The sequence below is a fragment of the Ranitomeya imitator genome, chromosome 3 (assembly GCF_032444005.1).
Source record: "Ranitomeya imitator isolate aRanImi1 chromosome 3, aRanImi1.pri, whole genome shotgun sequence".
In the NCBI taxonomy this organism is placed as follows: domain Eukaryota; kingdom Metazoa; phylum Chordata; class Amphibia; order Anura; family Dendrobatidae; genus Ranitomeya; species Ranitomeya imitator.
The window spans coordinates 151503434-151524115 of NC_091284.1; the positions used below are offsets into that span (position 1 = coordinate 151503434).

The 20682-nt window shown below is 43.8% G+C and overlaps 1 protein-coding gene across 2 annotated transcripts in view; it reads left to right on the forward strand.

Annotated features, from left to right (window-relative positions):
• The window catches only part of CD99 (CD99 molecule (Xg blood group)), an 82983-nt gene extending 68732 nt beyond the window's left edge, over window positions 1–14251 (forward strand). For both annotated transcript variants that reach the window (XM_069761562.1, XM_069761564.1), the window contains 4 exons: window positions 1376–1399; window positions 3976–4092; window positions 6339–6395; window positions 9557–14251. In XM_069761562.1, coding sequence (XP_069617663.1) covers window positions 1376–1399; window positions 3976–4092; window positions 6339–6395; window positions 9557–9582 — 224 coding nt within the window. In that variant the 3' untranslated portion in view covers window positions 9583–14251. The remainder of the gene's footprint in view (window positions 1–1375; window positions 1400–3975; window positions 4093–6338; window positions 6396–9556) is intronic.
• The last annotated feature ends 6431 nt before the right edge of the window (window positions 14252–20682 follow it).

Sequence of the window (20682 nt, forward strand, 5' to 3'; positions counted from 1 at the left end):
TACAGACAAAGCAGTGGGGAAATAAGCGCTGATGATGATTGCGCTATTACCTCTTCATATGAAACAGAGAATAGTGACCTTCTCACTTGCTCCTTCTCACTCCATCAGCTCCCTGCAGTGTGATAGCGGGGAGCTAATGGCTGGAATGGCAACCCAAGGCCCAACAATGGTTTTTAGTCTGCCATAGATCGCAGCCAAATAGCCTAAAATCATTATCTGAATAAAAGTTAAGTAAAAATAAAGCATAAGACACAATGTTTCTCATCGCGTCTGTAACCACCAGCACATACAAATATACAATTATTTTTCGTGGATGGTGAATGCATCAAAAAAAGGAAGGGGTGCTGTATACAAAACCAAAAAAGCAACAATCAAAAAGTTGCACAGACGCCCAAATGTTGAAAATAAAAACTTTAGTTCTGTATTCCAAAACAAGCCCTGATAGAGCCCTACTCGGAAAACAAAAGGAACAGATCTGAGCACGAATTAAAAAAACAAAAAAAAAACACCCATTGTGCAACAGTTTGGATCACTGTAATCACATAGAATCCATTTAGAAACTTTTGTTTTTATGTAGGCCGCACCTTGTAGACACCAAAAAAGGTTAGAATTGCTGTTTTTTGTTGATCCCATTTACCAAAAGTGAAAATCAAAAAATTGTCTACCCCAAAATGGGACCAATGGTAACTACAGCTTATCCTGCACCTAAATAAGCCCTCATATGGCCGGGAAAATAAAATGTGTAACATCTGGCTCTCTGAATATGACGACGGAGAGCAAGTTATTTTATTGCAAACTGTGCATTTATTGCTCACGAGTAATACCACATGTAACTGCATAAATTTTGGTATTCCCGGAGTTGAGATGACCCGCAGAATGAAGGGAACACTAATGGTGCACGTTTCTTGCGTGCACCACGAGATTAAGATTGGAGCATATGACGTCCTCTGGCTATTGGTGATTTTTATGACACCGCTGTATTAGGGTCTTGCTGAGAACACAATTCCTCAATGTATACGGTATACTTTCCGTAAATTCTTTCCGTAGATTCCGTAAATACTTTCCTAAATTCTGAAACTGTTAAACTGTAAAGCACTGCGGAATATGTTGGCGCTATATAAAGATTATTATTATTAAGATTATTAAATTCCGAGTTGGAGGTGCTTTCTGATCACTTTAAAAAATTTAATACTGAAATGTCACCAAATATTAAATGGTATTAATTAAGCTTTTGCTAACCGTTGCTGTGGTCTTGCTAAGTGCACGTGTTTCCGCTCCTCTCCTAACACACGATGCATGCGCCTCCATCTGAGCCAAGACCTGCGGAACGAGTATGTACTGAACCTACGTTAACTGCCTTTATTTCTTATTTCAGGTGGAGAAGAACAGGGGCAAGAAGGTAAGGCCTATTTGAGAAGTTTAGCAATTGTGTGTAAATTACATTGGCCTAACCTCCAGGTCTTGTCGGGGCGATGTGACTTGGTGGGCAGCCAGTCATGTGGATTTACTCTGGGTGAAAGCCCGTTTACAAGGGACAGTGGTTTAGATAAGCGACGATCGTCCCCCATCATTACCCTATATAAAAACTTCCACTCCTCAAACCTTACTTGTTGGACATAAACATTGTTATCGGCAGCACATCCTCGTTTAAACTGGAAATGTGCTGCTGACAATTAAAATGTAAGGGGGCAAATTATCATCCCACCACACATACGGTTTATCATAGCTCTAGGTTAATACGATCAAATGAGGTTTGATAAACTTTTTGTGTCACTCAAAATTTTTGGTCACGTCTGTAATATCGGCTCCATTCTTTGATTACCTGCATGTGAAAACGGGCCTGTAGGCTACCAGCAACGAGCACTATCATGGTCTCAAGATACCTTATTCATGTGTGGGGGCTTTACATCCAAGGGAGTGGGCTCCCTCACAATTCTGCCTGAGAACTATCATAAATAGACAATGGGATCTAGATATCCTCCAAGAGCAACTTTTCCAATGATCGAGGAGCAATTTGGTGATGACCAATGCTCATCCAGCATGATGGAGCACCTTGTCACTAGACAGTGATGATAAAGTGGTTCAGGAAACAAAACATTGACCTTTCGGATCCATGGCCAGGACACTCCCAAGATTTCAATCCCACTGAGAACTTGTGGTCAAACCTCAGAAAGTGGGTGTACAAACAAAACCACAGAAATTGTAAGAAACTGCAAACCAAACACAGATTAGATAAAATGGGCTTTCTTCAACCAGGATTTTGCCAAGATGTTAATTTCCAGCTTTAGGGCAAATTTCAAAAGTCTAAAAAAATGAGGGCCAATGCTGCAAATATTACGTTTTTCCATAAACCTCATGTATTCTTACATAAAAGTTTAAAAGCTTATAATTGTTCTTTAGTTACCCTGGAAACCTTAAGGTACTGTCACACTAGACGATATCGCTAGCGATCCGTGACGTTGCAGCGTCCTCGCTAGCGATATCGTCCAGTGTGACAGGCAGCAGCGATCAGGCCCCTGCTGGGAGATCGCTGGTCGGGGAAGAAAGTCCAGAACTTTATTTCGTCGCTGGACTCCCCGCAGACATCGCTGAATCGGTGTGTGTGACACCGATTCAGCGATGTCTTTGCTGGTAACCAGGGTAAACATCGGGTAACTAAGCGCAGGGCCGCGCTTAGTAACCCGATGTTTACCCTGGTTACCATCCTAAAAGTAAAAAAACAAACACTACATACTTACCTACCGCCGTCTGTCCTCCAGCGCTGTGCTCTGCTCTCCTCCTGCTCTGGCTGTGAGCGTCGGTCAGCTGGAAAGCAGAGCGGTGACGTCACCGCTCTGCTTTCTGGCTGCCCGGCGCTCACAGCCAGACCAGAGAAGCAGAGCGCCGAGGACAGACGGCTGTAGGTAAGTATGTAGCGTTTGTTTTTTTACTTTTTAGAATGGTAACCAGGGTAAACATCGGGTTACTAAGCGCGGCCCTGCGCTTAGTTACCCGATGTTTACCCTGGTTACCGGGGACCTCGGGATCGTTGGTCGCTGGAGAGCTGTCTGTGTGACAGCTCTCCAGCTACCAAACAGCGACGCTGCAGCGATCCGGATCGTTGTCGGTATCGCTGCAGCGTCGCTATGTGTGACGGTACCTTTAGACTAAAAGATGTAAAAATACCGAAACAGTACAACTTTGTCCAAATCAAAGTTTGCACGATTGCACCAGTCTCAAAACTTTTAGCCATGACAGTATGGTTAGCTGTTCAGGTGGTGGACGATGACCCCTCCCCCGCCCCCCCATACACTACAAACATTCTGTTGGGGAGGTCCTGCAACACTAGTGTAGAATCAGCGGGAAATGTCGTATCAATAAATAAATGACTAATAAGGGCTATATTCCTCGTGTTTAGAGAGAGAATTGTAACCTCTGTACATATGCACGTATTCATTACAGCGTATTTTGCACTTTTCACTAGTTTTCACTTCTGCAAAGCTTTATCTAATTTTGTTTTGTTTTTGAACTGTTGGGTGGAGGCTAGATACTATGTGGTCTCCCTTAGACAGCACAGATCATCACGGAGGACATTATACAGCAGTATTGAGCTGTGTGGCTGTGAGTTCAGCACTGGAGTAAAACCTGCAAGAAGGTGCAGCAGGATATTCCGTCTGTGCCTGGTCTTTCTGTTCTGAGCACTACTCCCTCTAATTCCCTGCCATTTCCTAGGAAATTAATAGGAACTATAATTGTAAATGTAATTTTGCAGCCAGTCTGTTTTGCTTTGACCAGAATGGATTTAAGAGGAACCTGACGGCTGCTCCACTCTGCCCAGTGTACGGGTAGCATGTATCAGACGCTGGCTGCATAGGAGACTTGTTGGGCAGGCGGATGACATATATTGCAACCTTTGTTATATTGGCTTGTACTGTTGATTTGATTGAACGACGTTGACTCTTCACTAACCTTCCCAAAATGCTGTGTATGCTGCAGGCAATCAGAGTATGTTGGCCGGTATCGTCAGTGCGGTGGCTGTGGCAGCAGTCGGGGCAGTATCAAGTTTCATAGCATATCAGAAGAAAAAGCTGTGCTTCAAAGGAGCTGCTACAGGTAATCCATCGCTGGTAATCCACCGCTGATCTGCAGACTCTGGACACTCGGATTGTCCAAGCTTGCCATTTCCACCAGAGATAAGTCACTTTCCTCCCCCACTGAAATAGATGGCCTGAGTGGAATCTCATGTGCCACTAGGGCTTTTCGCTCACTTTCTTTTGTTCACAGATCACTAAATGTAAAAACGTGTATGTACCACGTCACAAATTTCCTTAGAGTGGTATTCCCATCTCCAAGATCATATCACAATATGTAGTAGATGTAATAATAATATTAGAAAATACCTCCAATTAGAAACGTAGCATAGTTTTTCTGATTCGTTGGGTCTCTCCCCTTGTGTGCAGACATTGCAGGACCTTAGGTATCCATGGTTACGTCCACTGATAACAGCTAGTTGCTAGTGGTCGTAACCATCGATACCTAAGGTCCTGCAATGGCTGCGCATGAGGGGAGAGATGTAACAAATCAGAAGAACTATACTACGTTTCTAATTGGGGATATTTGCTATTATTATTATTCCTACTACATACTGGGATAGGATCTTGGAGATGGGAATACCTCTTCAAATTGTGTGCTGTTCTAGCTCAGCTCCACTTAATTCAATGAAATTCCGCTCCATTACCAGCCAGGATTCCTTGACAAGTGCGGCTGTGTATTTGCAAGAAAGCAGCAATATTATTCTAACCCTGGAAATCTTTTGGCTGTCTTTTTGGAGTGAAAATTGAAGTAGTCTGATAAATATTTGGAGAGACTCTGCTCCACAAACTCCTCCCGAAGCTCAGTGCGCACACACCTTGCTTCCATAGATTGGATACAGCCCGTGACATGTTTTCAGTGCCACATGAGTCTATGCTCATGAACCTGACACTATGGTACATGACACCTTTTCATAAAGTTGAAGTATCGGAAAGAGTGAAATAATCTGTCACAATGGCATCAGGTCTTCAGCATTAAAATTTTGATTATTTTGCTTTATTACCAAATGGATTGCAATCTCAGAATCTGTCCTCAAACACAGTCCGTAATGTAATCAGTGGTACTCCACATTGCCAAAAATCAAGATGAGATTACAGATTGTATTGCATCCCCCCCATTCAGTAGCCTGTGGATTGTGATGCATCCCCCCCCATTTAGTAGGCTGCAGACTGATGCATCCCCCCACCTCCCATTCAGCAGGCTTTTTCGCTATAAAAACGCGAAAAAAACGCTTGCATATGCCTCCTATTAATTACAGTGTATTCCGCATTTCTAGTGCAAATGTTGCTTTTCTTCCCGCGAAAAAATCGCATTGCGGAAAAAAAAGCAATATGTTCATTAAAAATGTGGAATTGCGGGGATTCCGCACACCTAGGAGTGCATTGATCTGCTTACTTTCCGCATGGGGCTGTGCACGCCATGCGGGAAGTAAGCAGATTATGTGCGGTTGGTACCCAGGGTGGAGGAGAGGAGACTCTCCTCCACGGACTGGGCACCATATAATTAGTAAAAAAAAAAGAATTAAGTCATATACTCACCCTCTGATGGCCCCGGTGTCTTCACGCCTCTCAGCGGTGCATGCTGCCGCTTCTGTTCCTGTAGGTGGTCTGTGTGAAGGACCTGCAATGACGTCGCGGTCCTGTGATTGGTCGCGTGACCGCGACGTCATCGAAGTTCCTGCACACACACACACCATCTATAGGAATGGACGCCGCTGAGGAGATCGGCTGTCTGCAGGTGAGTATAACCATTTTTTTAATTTGTTTTATTATTTTTAAACATTCTATCTATAGTAAAAAGTTGGTCACACTTGTCAAACACTATGTTTGACAAGTGTGACCAACCTGTCAGTCAGTTTTCCAAGCGATGCTACAGATCACTTGGAAAACTTTAGCATTCTGCAAGCTAATTACGCTTGCAAAATGCTAAAAAATCGGGAAAAAAACGCAAAAAAAAAAAAGCGGATTTCTTGCAGAAAATTTCCGGTTCTCTTCAGAAAATTTCTGCAAGAAATCCTGACGTGAGCACATACCCTTAGTCTCAGTGTAACCCCATCATTAGTGACACAAGCTGGTGAGTGCATCAGGACTTCCATGATCCGCACCTTAGGACGGCTCCGTGCCCTTGTAGTTGGAGAGATTGCATCTGGTGGAGATCCTGTTTCAATACTCTGGCATCATAAATTGTGTAAAGAAGCAGAAAAGAATGTTAAATGACTGTTTGTTTTCCCCCACAAATATTTATTATCATCTGTGTTCTCGTTTCAGATGATCCAGAAAATGTGAACATGGAAAGTCACAAGGGAGACCAGTCAGAACCACAAGGTAGAGATTGCTGTTACCGTGTGCTTATTGCGCATCTAGCCGCATCGAATTCATTTTACACGCACACACAGAAACCATTAAAGGGAACCTGACGGCAGCTACATACGGCCCGATCCACAGGCAACATATGCATCAGACGCTGGCTGCAAGATGCGTATCGGACGCTGGCTGCACGATGCGTATCGGACGCTGGCTGCACGATGCGTATCGGACGCTGGCTGCAGGATGCGTATCGGACGCTGGCTGCATGATGCGTATCGGACGCTGGCTGCAAGATGCGTATCGGACGCTGGCTGCACGATGCGTATCGGACGCTGGCTGCACGATGCGTATCGGACGCTGGCTGCACGATGCGTATCGGACGCTGGCTGCACGATGCGTATCGGACGCTGGCTGCACGATGCGTATCGGACGCTGGCTGCACGATGCGTATCGGACGCTGGCTGCACGATGCGTATCGGACGCTGGCTGCACGATGCGTATCGGACGCTGGCTGCACGATGCGTATCGGACGCTGGCTGCACGATGCGTATCGGACGCTGGCTGCACGATGCGTATCGGACGCTGGCTGCACGATGCGTATCGGACGCTGGCTGCACGATGCGTATCGGACGCTGGCTGCACGATGCGTATCGGACGCTGGCTGCACGATGCGTATCGGACGCTGGCTGCACGATGCGTATCGGACGCTGGCTGCACGATGCGTATCGGACGCTGGCTGCACGATGCGTATCGGACGCTGGCTGCACGATGCGTATCGGACGCTGGCTGCACGATGCGTATCGGACGCTGGCTGCACGATGCGTATCGGACGCTGGCTGCACGATGCGTATCGGACGCTGGCTGCACGATGCGTATCGGACGCTGGCTGCACGATGCGTATCGGACGCTGGCTGCACGATGCGTATCGGACGCTGGCTGCACGATGCGTATCGGACGCTGGCTGCACGATGCGTATCGGACGCTGGCTGCACGATGCGTATCGGACGCTGGCTGCACGATGCGTATCGGACGCTGGCTGCACGATGCGTATCGGACGCTGGCTGCACGATGCGTATCGGACGCTGGCTGCACGATGCGTATCGGACGCTGGCTGCACGATGCGTATCGGACGCTGGCTGCACGATGCGTATCGGACGCTGGCTGCACGATGCGTATCGGACGCTGGCTGCACGATGCGTATCGGACGCTGGCTGCACGATGCGTATCGGACGCTGGCTGCACGATGCGTATCGGACGCTGGCTGCACGATGCGTATCGGACGCTGGCTGCACGATGCGTATCGGACGCTGGCTGCACGATGCGTATCGGACGCTGGCTGCACGATGCGTATCGGACGCTGGCTGCACGATGCGTATCGGACGCTGGCTGCACGATGCGTATCGGACGCTGGCTGCACGATGCGTATCGGACGCTGGCTGCACGATGCGTATCGGACGCTGGCTGCACGATGCGTATCGGACGCTGGCTGCACGATGCGTATCGGACGCTGGCTGCACGATGCGTATCGGACGCTGGCTGCACGATGCGTATCGGACGCTGGCTGCACGATGCGTATCGGACGCTGGCTGTAGGATGCGTATCGGACGCTGGCTGCAGGATGCGTATCGGACGCTGGCTGCAGGATGCGTATCGGACGCTGGCTGCAGGATGCGTATCGGACGCTGGCTGCAGGATGCGTATCGGACGCTGGCTGCAGGATGCGTATCGGACGCTGGCTACAGGATGCGTATCGGACGCTGGCTGCAGGATGCGTATCGGACGCTGGCTGCAGGATGCGTATCGGACGCTGGCTGCACGATGCGTATCGGACAAAAACCCAGTTTAGTAACCCCCGGGGACTAAGCCACACAGGATACTAGCCGGACAAGTGGATCCAGCAACTTCTCCCTTCCCACTGACAGTGATGGAGGTCTCCCTGCTGCCTGTATAGGTAGAGCTATATACAAAAAACAAAAGGAGTACAAACCACCCATATAAGATATATCAAATATTTTATTTTATCAGTTACCAATAAAAAGTATCATATACACAAGGTTGTTTTAAAAAAGATTATATAGACACAAAGATTTAGCAGTGAAGGACACAAGACAAGAAAGGTCGGACACAATTGCATATATAATATATAAATATTTATATATCTTATATGCGTGGTTTGTACTCCTTTTGTTGATTTATTGATTTAATTCTGGGTTTTATTTACTGTCTAGGTAGAGACCGGTTACTCCAGGGGAGAAGATGCTGGTTGCTTTAAACCAGTGGTCCCCAACTCCAGGCCTCGAGGGCCGCCAACAGTGCAGGTTTTCAGGATTTCCTTAGCATTGCACAGGGGTTGGAATCATCACCTGTACAGATGATCACATTACCACCGATGCAATACTAAAGAAATCCTGAAAACCTGCACTGTTGGCGGCCCTCGAGGCCTGGAGTTGGGGACCCCTGCTTTAAACCTTTCTTTTTTCCTTCTCTGAAACACCGCAGCATTTGTTACACACTTGGCAGAAACCATACAGCCAGCGTCTGATACCTGCTGCCGATGCACATGCAGCAGGTAGCCGCTGTCAGATTGCCTTTATCCCGATCTGTCAGACCTGTATGGGGCTTGCTTGGCGCGGTCTCAGGAGCTGAGTGTGCCAGTAGCAGCGGTGTCAGTTGTAATATGGCTCAAATCCTGACTGTTATAACCTGTTATGTCCTGCAGCGAATAGCTTTCATATCATCTAAACATTGGCAACTTGTGATAGTTGCCATGTAGCAGGGGGCCTACCAAAGGCTGGCATTCTCGCTATTGGTGTGACTCAGCCGATTACACTGGCCAGTCACAGTAATGCCAGTAACCAACATGGCTATGGTATTACTGTGTATGGCTGGCAATCCCCGCATGTTTATTGGCTGTCTAACAGCAGCGATGGCACCTGCGATCTAACAGCATGGTGCTAGAGTACCCACTCTACTTGATCGAGTAACCAGCGTATCCGAGCACGCACTGAAACATTTGTTTTTCCTAGTCTAGACCTACCAGAATGTTACAATCCCCAGGCCACCACTAGAGGGAGCTAATTGCATACTATTATGAGCTATATGATGACTCCAGGACTGCCTGCCTCCCTCCGGCATTGGGATCGTTATAATGCAATGTATTTTTTTTTCTTCTCCTGCAGTTCAAAGTACTTTGCTTGCGAAATAGATGCTGCAATTAGAATACCGACTTTCTCAAAGCTGCCCACCAACATACAGTTCTTGAGGAGGACTTGTGCAGAGTTTTTCAGAATGATCTAAAAATTCAGCAAGCTTTTGTCAACAGCTGTAAGCAGCGCGGCCATATTTTATGGACATTATGGATTCACTTGGTCAAATTTTGCCTTTTACTTTTTTTGGTTTTGTTTTAGGATTTCCCTGTTATTTTAAAAATGGTGTTTTTAATTTTAGATTTGTTTATTGAAGCACCCCCGTATAAAAAAACAAACAACTTTTTAATTCATTATTTAACTGGTCGACCTATATAATTTTATTATATCACTCGGCTAGTATTTTCTTGTTTATGCATTCATCTGTATCCGAAAACTCATGGATTCCTTTCCCCAAGTTGGGGCGTGTGGCCTCCTGGCCACTCTTGCCTTTCTGCTCGCTCAAGGAGGTCACATCTCAGGCATAAGAACTTCCAGCATGATGAGATGACATGGACTGTACCACATACCGCATGGGAATGATGCCGTATAGGGAGATCGACAAGGGGGACAACTACAATTCAAGATGTAGTCCAATCAGGAGGTGGGAAAGGGTGAAGGTAGGGAAAGCTGATATTTACTAGGGTAGTGTTTGAAATTAACATGCTTTCCAAAGCAAGATTAGTACTTCAATGTTGCCCATTTTTTCTTAATCCATTTTTCGGGTGGTGAGTGGTTGACTGCAGACTAATGTAAGGATAAAAAAAATGAGTAAAATCTAAGATTTTGATGGTCAAAGACAGGATGCTAAACTGCAGGGGAGTGTGATAGGTAATCAAGAGGGGGGGGAGCTGAATTACTATATAAAGGGATGTTCCCATCTTCAAGATCCTATCCCAATATGTAGTAGGTATAATATTAGCAAATACCGCCAATTAGAAATGTAGTATAGTTTTTCTGATTCGCTATGTCTTTCCTCATGTGCAGGCATTGCAGGACCTTAGGTATCCTTGGTTACGACCACTAGCAACTAGCTGTCACGATATTAGTGGTCGTAACCATGGATACCTGAAGTCCTCAATGCCTGCACATCAGGAAAGAGACGTAGCAAATCATAAAAACTATACTACATTCTAATTGGAGGCATTTGCTATTAATATTATTATTAATACACCTACTACATATTGGGATAGGATCTTGGAGATGGGAATACCCTTTTTAAGTACTCTTTTCGTATACCGTATGTGCTTTTGGTTCATACTACTTTACTGTCTTTTTGTGTTGTGCTTTTTTTTCCTGTAATTTTGCCTTGGCTTCTTTTACAAGATTAGCAAACCTAAATGTGTGTTTTTAATATGCAAACATATTGAAATAATTGTTGCCAACTTTTTAAAGGTTTTATCACTATCAAAGGAAAATGTAAAATTGGCAGGGAATAATGTGGTGATCCTGTCACCGCAGATCTATCCAGTTTTTGGGCTTCACGCTTCTGGGGTCATATAGGCACAAGGCTTTTTTTTTTTTTTTTTTAAATTGCCTGTAGGTAATTGACACTTGAAATGTAAAAGAAAAAAAATAGCCAGAGCATCCAATATATAGGTCATAATTGTGTTTTTTTAATTAATGCATTGTCATAGGTACACTTTTTAGGACTGCTTTTAAAGGAAACATTAATGTACAGGAGGATAATAGAAACAACGTCATTAATTTTTTTTTTTTTTATTGTGTTGGCAGGGCAGCATCTTGTGGCTAAGGCCTAGGCAGGCATGGTTTCTTTTAAAGAGTACATTGTAACATTATCTTCTATTTGCCTGCTTTCACCTGCCGCCAACTGTTTTGATGTGTTGGGTCTGTGACTTTATTAAAGGGAATGAATTACCTTATTGTTTTGGTTTGTTTTAGCTAACAAAAAATATACATATTTTTTGTGGTGCAAGACTCCAATCTCTTAAAAAAAATATTTCAGCATGACTGTTCAAACCAAGCACAAGTGTTTGGTGCACCCTTGGCATAACCAAACAGTTCAGTACCCCTACCTTTCTACCTATTTCCTTTCCGTCTATCTCTGAACTCCCTTTGGCTATTGTAAAGCCATAGCTGTCTGTCAAGGAGGAGAGGCAGAAATAAATGCAAAATAAGATGGTAGGAAGGTGCACTGAACTGTGTGTTAAAACCAAGCACAGGAGCTGGGTGCACCCTTAGGTGGCCAGTTGTTTTGTGCTGTCAGACTTCCTAAGTAATCTGTGTAGATGTACTCATTATCCTCATGGGCAGGATTGCAATAAACCACACACAATGTAGAACACTGGATTCACAGTGGGTGATGTCACCGGTCACTTCCCCCACCATGATCTCTGCACAGATCACAGAGCATGCCCAAAAACTAGAGCTGATTGATCCTCTTTAAAATATAAATTAGCCAGGCTAAACAGATTTTTCCAAAAAAAACTTGATTCACAGCTATTCATATCTCCATGTATTGCAATACTGCAAAGCCTGCAAATTGTCCTAAAGACATGTGTAACACTCTGAGGTCACCTGTGACTCTACCCATCAAAAGCACAACCTTAGTAATGGCGGTGACCTCACCATAGAAAAGGAGGGTAACCTGGTAGTAATCAACAGTCCAGCTCATAACGCCGTTCACTTTTCATGTCTTTAAAGTTAAAAAATGGTCAAAAAATTATCACTTTTAGTTTGAGCCATTGTTCTGCACGGAACTGTTTATTTATTTTATTTTTTTCCCTGATCACAAATTATTAAGTCTCCGTCGGATGTAACATCTTGCTGTGACTGAGATGAGTGATGTGCCATATATTCCATAATGACCTCTGTCGACTCCACTTAAGTTCAAAGGAGGTAAATCGTGTCTGGCACTAGATAGTACTACTGCCCCTCGGAGGGCTTGTGCTCAGGATGTTCATCCACTTTTCAAAAAGGGCGTAATAGAAAATGCTAGGTAGGGTACATGATAAAAAAGTGGGTTTGGCTCGTATGGATGCAAAATTTGTAATGTCTACACTCACATTGTGAGATAAATTGTCAGTTAAATGTAAGTATTTAATTCATTAAACAAAAAACTATTTTCCACTTTTACAAAAAAGTTTGCACAAAAAATGGAAAACTCAGTACAGCAGCTATTGACTAGCAAGCACACAATCTGACACCAATTTTTTTTCCCCGTGTCTTGCTGCTGCTTCCTAGTGCATTAAGAACGAAGAAAAAAAATGTGTAATTGTAATTCAAGTGTAGCCTAACATATGCCAACTAAGCTGTATCTCTGATCAAAAGCAGAATTCTGCTGGGGGTGCTGGCACTTCTTTTCTCTCCCACTATCAATCAAATCTCTCTGTATGAGACAACTACACTCCTCATCTTCACTGCTGCAGTTACACATAAGGAGAATTTGTCCAATATTTAAGGCGTTCTCTTCCCATCTCTGTTGCTGAGCTGTATGCCCTGATCTACTTTCTGTCCTAAAATATTCCTGAATTAGCTGCTGCATTTCCTGCCTCTAGTTTTTATACAGGCTATGATAGTTTCTCCTGATTGACTCTGCTATGCCATGTGATCGCTCTAAGGCACTATGAGGAAGCCTGCCTAGTTGCACCCAAAGTCATGTAAATCATGTTGAAAATGGCAGCGGACAGTCCTCTGTTGATTTGCGTGAATTAAATTGCAAATTATTCAAATTCAATGGGACCTGTGAATTGCATAAAACCTGACACATCTGTTTGCTTCAAATTGGTTAGATCGTCCCTACTGCAAACCTTTCCCATAGAAGTCCTAAACATCTTAAGACCCAGTAGAGCATGTTAAATGCTGCTAGCAGAAGCTTTAGTTGTCTAGCCCAACTAATCATCAAATGCAGAAAGCACAGTAAAAATATATACAATCAGAAAATAAGAAAACTTATTGGTAAAAATATATAATTCATTCCCTTTAAGCTGGTCATGGACATTTGATAAAATGTCAACCCAACCTGACAAACCAATGTATGCAACAATCCGAAGTGTCCTTCGACATCTGCTCATTTTGAGATTCATATTAGTACAATGTGTTCTTTTTAGAATAAAGAATCAGGTTGAAAGGTGCATAAGTTTAATGGGGATTTTCAAGTCAAAACAAGTTATAACTTGCTGATCGGTGGATATCAGACTGCTGGTACCTGCACGGATTGACCTAATGTGCCATTTCAGAACGGGGATAAAAATGCCACGTTCTGCCAAACGCCCTACTATCGCTCCATGGGGCAACCGGACAAAGCCAAGCACATTGCGTGGCACACCCATAGAAAATGAATGGAGCGGTGATCAAGCATGTGCACGGTCGCTCCATTCTAGCGGGATAAAAGGTTTCCATTTTGCCAATTTGGTGCAGGTTCCAACAGTCAGACCCCCACCGATCAAGTGGTTATCACCTATCCACTGGATAAGAGAACCTGTTTTCACTGGAGAACCTCTTTAAGTACCTGCTTTCACAATTTGTGCCCATTGTTATCAGTATAAAAATGGTAGCCCTTTTGGCTAATTGTTACAGACTGGATAATGTTTTAAAGCTGGTTATATAGTAGAATACAAAACTGTAATAAAAATACTACATATACCATTTCTGTGAGGCCTTTATTCATGATATTTTTAAGCTTGCCATTTTCCTGTTATAATGTACTCTAAATAAATGTGTTTTTTTTTAATTCTTTGTGCCCTGTTTTTTGTTCATCATGCACATTAATTCCACTACATCCAGGGTCTTGTTCTTCCTTGTGTAGGGATTCTTTTTCCTAAATCCCTGGTCTTGTTCATGCCAATATAAGGAGGCTTAGGCTGCCGTCACACTATCAGTATTTGGTCAGTATTTTACATCAGTATTTGTAAGCCAAAACCAGGAGTGGAACAATTAGAGGAAAAGTATAATAGAAACGTCACCACTTCTGTATTTATCACCCACTCCTGGTTTTGGCTTGCAAATACTGATGTAAAATACTGACCAAATACTGCTAGTGGGGGTATTGCCCCTTGTCAGTGCAAAGTATGAGAACTGATTTGTCTGTAAATTGTGATTCTGATTTCGCTTTTATCTTAAATCATATTGCAAGACTTGTTAAAGGATCAATAGTGACTTGTAGGATTGCTGCTTCCAACAGGTGGCGCTCTGGAGTTCAAGTCCTCTTCCTCCCTGAAGAGGCAATTTACATATATAGTCTTGTTCCGGCACCAACTAAACAGAACAGACCATGGCTACTCATATACGGCTGGGCTAGCCCCAGCTGTCACACAAAACAGCTATAGTCCATAGCAATCACTGATACTTATGGGTTCTCTGCATACAGCCTGTCCAGTCTCTTCTAAGAGAGGGATTCTGACCTGCCTCTTGTGCTCCTGGACACATCCAGCCTGGTCAGCTTCCCTTAGCCAACTGAGGAGAACAGGGAGCCTGGTTATTTAATTCGAACCTGTAGAGCTAGGATTTAACCCCAGGCTGCCTAGCTTTGCTACACTTGTATGGAAATATACATGCACATTCAGCTGATCAGTGTTCATGGGGAAGTCTGAAGAGATAGATGCTGTGGCAATGACCAGAAAGCAATCTTACAGTGGGTACGGAAAGTATTCAGACCCCTTTAAATTTTTCGCTTTGTTTCATCGCAGCCATTTGGAAAATTAATGAGAAAAAATGAACTTTTTTTTTTAATGTACACTGCACCTCATCTTGACATATAAAAACAAAACAGAAATGTAGAAATTTTTGCAAATTTATTAACTTTTCTTCTATGGGTCTATACAGCCACCCCCACCCCCATCTGATTCACAGTTCTAGCTTGAGGATCAACAAGCAGGAAGGTGTGCTTAAGTGATTGGCTCTGCCATGAAGCACCGAGCGGTGGAACTTAGTTTGAATAATCATTCTGTGCTGATAGTCCATTTCAGAAGCTCAGCTCAACCATGGGATCTATCCTAGCGCTTAAAATAAAGTTCCTTTTAAAGGTGTGGTCCGTTGCCTAAAATGTATTTTCTAAATATCTATCCTTCCACCATAACCACTCTTATTTTGCTTTATTACACAATACCCTACACTGAGCGTCTCCGCAAGATAGACATGCTGCTGTCTATAAAGACACGCGCCGCATGTCCGGATACGCAGGGCCGCCTGATGCAGCCGTGCACACAGTGGAGATGGTATTTCATAAAATCCCCTCCACTATGCTGTAAAATCTGGACCCTGTGGCTGTACGCAGCTTCCAATCCGCAGCAAATCCTGATGTAATCCGGCACGTGGAAACATACCCTCAAAAAAATGGTGTGCATGCGGTATACTGGCCAGATGGAGGCCAAAAATATGCGCTCAGCCGCTTGTCTTGTAAATGGTTGTTAATGATGAGGTTACAGTATTTGTCAGGAAAGGCTCCTCACATATTCTAGACTAGGTGCACTGATGCCGTGCTCTCCTAGCCTTAAGGTACCTTCACACTGAACAATTTAACAACGATATCACTAGCGATCCGTGACGTTGCAGCGATATCGTTGTGTTTGACACGCATCCGCGATCTGGATCCTGCTGTGACATCGTTGGTCGGAGCAGAAAGGCGGAACTTTATTTCGTCGCTGGATCTCCCGCAGACCTCGCTGAATCGGCGTCACACACATGTCTTCACTGGTAACCATGGTAAACATCGGGTTACTAAGCGCAGGTCCACGGTTAGTAACCCAATGTTTACCCTGGTTACCATTGTAAATGTAAAAAAAACCAAACAGTACATACTTACATTCCGGTGTCTGTCCCCTCGCTGTCAGCTTCCCGCACTGACTGTGAGCGCCGGTTGTAAAGCACAGCGGTGACGTCACCACTCTGCTTTACGGCCGGCCGGCGCTCAGTCAGTGCAGGAAGCTGAGGCCGGGGGACAGACACCGGATTGTAAGTATGTACTGTTTGTTTTTTGTTTTTTTACATTTACAATGGTAACCAGGGTAAACATCGGGTTACTAAGCGCGGCCCTGCGCTTAGTAACCCTGATGTTTACCCTGGTTACCAGGGGACTTCGGCATCGTTGGTCGCTGGAGAGCTGTGTGTGTGACAGCTCTCCAGCGACGCTGCAGTGATCGGCATCGTTGCCTATATCGCTGCAGCGTCGCTTAATGTGACAGTACCTTTACTCGCCCACCTTAACACTGAGAGGATGGGCCTATTTAGGCTAGTTTCACACTAGCGTTTTGCTGAGCTACGGACTTGCTGTGAAGCCACGGCCGCACCTCCGCTGCTCAGATAGGTATGCAGACTTCATGCGGAAGTGGGCTAACATTAGGTATGCAGGTCGTGCGGATGTATGCGGTTGCCTCCGCCTGCGTCGTTTTGACGCTGCAGAAAAAAAAAATTCCAACCAGCTGCGTTTTACGCGGGTCGCCGCATCGTCAAAACGACGCATGTGGAGGCATCCGCACGACCTGCGTACCGAATGTTAAAGATAGGTACCAGGCCGCATGCGGAAGTGGGCAGAGCTGAGCGGTCGTTGGCGGGGCTTCACAGAGGAAGTCCACAGCTCAGCAAAACGCTAGTGTGAAACTAGCCTAAGACAGACTGATAACTGTAAAATGAGTGGTTATCTCTAGAAACGCTTATTTCCCCGTGCACTGGGTAGTCTACATGAGCCTGCAGTTACCAGAAGAACAAGCAAAAGGCTTGATTGTTGAATTAGATTTTTAAGCAAGCTTAAAACTCAACATTCGCAGCAGAAAATCATCCTGTGTAAAACGGGACATATGCTGCCAATAAGGCTATTCACACTAGCGTCGTTCGCTGCACGTCACAATGCGTCGTTTTGAAGAAAAAAACGCATCCTGCAAAGTTACCTGCATGATGGGTTTTTTTTTTTTCTCCATAGACTTTCATTAGCGACAGATTGCCACACGTTGCATCCGTCATGCGACGTGTTTTTGCAGTCCGTCGGGACAAAAAAAAGTTGCTTGCAACGTTTTTTTCTGTCCGTCGGGTCTGCTTTTTCCGACTGCGCATGCATGGCCGGAACTCCGCCTCCTCCTCCCCGGACCTTACAATGGGGCAGCGGATGCTTTGTAAAACTGCATCCGCTGCCCCGTTGTGCTTTTCTTTCACAGCATGCGTCGGTACGTCAGACGTACCGACGCTAGTGTGAAAGTAGCCTAACCTGATCTACCTACACACAACTGTTCTGTCCAAACGGACCATTAACTGAACACCAATCGGCTTGTTTGTAGCAATTTAATGGCCATAGTCTGCTTGTCTATATGTAGAATAAGTTCCTACTCAGGAAGGTGAATTCTGTAGACTTACATTGGTCGCAATTTTTCTTTCATAAAAACAAAATTTAATTGTCTGAATATATTTTTCATGCTGATTTTGAATATGCATCAGATTTTTATTTTTTCCATTGGGCAAGGTTTTTTTGTGTGACATTCCATATTTTATAAAATTATTAAACTTATGTAGCCAACATTATATGAAATATAGTTGACCTAGAATTTTCATGCCAAGTTCCAGTATTGTTTTTCCTCTGAGATGTATCTTCGTGGTCCAGCAATATTCAGCCCGAATACTTGGGCTTCACTTGCCTTGGTACCTCCGTTCCATCATTGAAATCTACTGATGAAAATGCTCCCCATGCTGGTTACTGATTTTCAGGGAAGTCGTCCAGGTGGGAGTTGAAAAAAATTAAGTTGACATAACATGTTGCATTCCATAGCTTGGTATGATTTCACAGGATCACGCACTATTTTACTGTAGTTTCCTGCTTTTTGATTTCTAAGAAAAGGAGACCATTTTGAAGGACAGCCAGGCTGCTTTTTGCAATGGGTTTATCTATTCCTGAAATTGTTCATTCCCGCTTTTATTTGAGGCCCTATAAAAATACCGTCTGCTTTGCATCACTAACTTTGGGAAATTTAGATTTAAAATGTATGAATGTAGCAGAATTTTTATCGAGCTTTTATGAATTGTTCCTTCAACCCAGCTGAATATGGAGTGGTGGTACACACATGGTCAAAATTGTTGGTACCCCTCGTTTAACGACAGGAAAAACCCACAATGGTCACAGAAATAACTTGAATCTGACATAAGTAGTAATAGCTAAAAAACATCGATGATAATGAACAAATGAAAGTCAGACATTGCTGACTTACCGCTGAAAATGTGACAAAAGGGACATGTTAAATCATGGTGTGTCCACTAACTAGCATCACAGGTGTCTACAATCTTAAAATCAGTGAGTGGCCTGTATATAGGGCTACAGATACTCACTGTGCTGTTTGTTGACATGGTGTGTATCACACTCAACATGGACCAGAGGAAGTGAAGGAAAGAGTTGTCTCAGGAAATTAGAAAGAACATTACAGACAAACATGTCAAAGGTAAAAGTTATAAAACCTTCTCCAAGCAGCTTGATGTTCCTGTGACTGCAGGTGCACATATTATTCAGAAATTTAAGATCCATGGGACTGTAGCCAACCTCCCTGGACATGGCCGCAGGAGGAAAATTGATGACAAATCAAAGAGACAGATATAATACGAATGGTAACAAGAGTCCAAAAACATTTCTAAACAGATTAAAGGTGAACTTCAAGCTCAAAGAACATCCGTGTCAGATCGCACCATCCGTCCTTGTATGAGCCAAAGTGGACTTCATGGGAGACAATGAAGCAGGACACCATTGCTGAAAAAAAAAAAAAATCATAAAGCCAGACTGGAATTTGCCAAACCACATGTTGACAAACCACCAAGACAAAAATGCAATTTTTTTGCAAGGCACATCAGCTCTATGTTCACAGACAAAAAAATTAAGCATATCAAGAAAAGAACAATGTCCCTACTGTGAAACTTGGAGGAGGCTCTGTTATGTTCTGGGGCTGCTTTGCTGCACCTGGCACAGGGTGTCTAGAATCTGTGCAGGGTACAATGAAATCTCAAGATTATCAAGGGATTCTAGAGAGAAATGTGCTGCCTAGTGTCAGAAAGCTTGATCTCAGTCACAGGTCATGGGTCTTGCAACAGGATAATGACCCAAAACACATAGCTAAAAACACCCAATAATGGCTAAGAGGAAAACATTGGACTATTCTAAAGTGGCCTTCTATGAGCCCTGACCTAAATCCTATTGAGCATCTTTGGAAAGAGCTGAAACATGGCGTCTGGCAAAGGCAACCTTCAAAAAGGAGACAACTGGAGCAGTTTGCCCTTGAGGAATGGACCAAAATACCTGTTGAGAGGTGCAGAAGTCTCATTGACAGTTATAGGAATCTTCGATTGCAGTGATTGCCTCAAAACGTTGTGCAACAAAATATTACGTTAAGGGAACCATCATTTCTGTCCAGGCCTATTTCTTTAGTTTTTTTTTTTTTTAATTCTGTGGAACCATGGTTGACGAGCAATGTTGGACTTTCATTTGTTCATTAGCATAGATTTTTTTTTAGTTATTACTTTTGTCAGATTCAAGTTACTTCTGTGACCATTGTGGGTTTTTCTGTCATTTAAACGAGGGGTACCAACAATGACCACGTGTGTAAATATACTTTTTCAGGATTTACAAAACATACATTTAACTTTTTTTCTTTTTGTAGTCAAGGAACAAGATTCACCTTTTGGCCATTGTATTAGAATACCGTGAGACTTTCCTATCCATCCCATCCCATTCACAGCAGAATTTAGTATACCAAAGTTGCAATCCAAGTAATAAATCAATCACCTTCACATCTCCACAGATATTCCAGTTATATTTTTCATACTGGATTTTTTTCTAACAGCAATTGCATATTTTCATATGTCTGTTTCATGTCCGCAGCAGAATGCGCAACAAGTATTGATGGGAGGTTATTACTATTATGCAAATGAACGGCCTTCACACTAACTTCTGAGGAGTCTTTGAACAATTGCCACTCACCTGACTCGTGGATGTCCCAGGTCCTCCATTACAGGACAAACATTATTACGAAAACCTACGCCTTTTCTTCAGAGAAAGATTTTGAAATCACCCAGCTACTATACCTGCATATTCTCATGTTTTTGTGTAGTAGATTCCATCCTTTTAGCCTGGAACTTAGGAGCCATTTTCTCTTAAGTACAGCAATACTCCATATGTGGTTACAAACTAAACTACT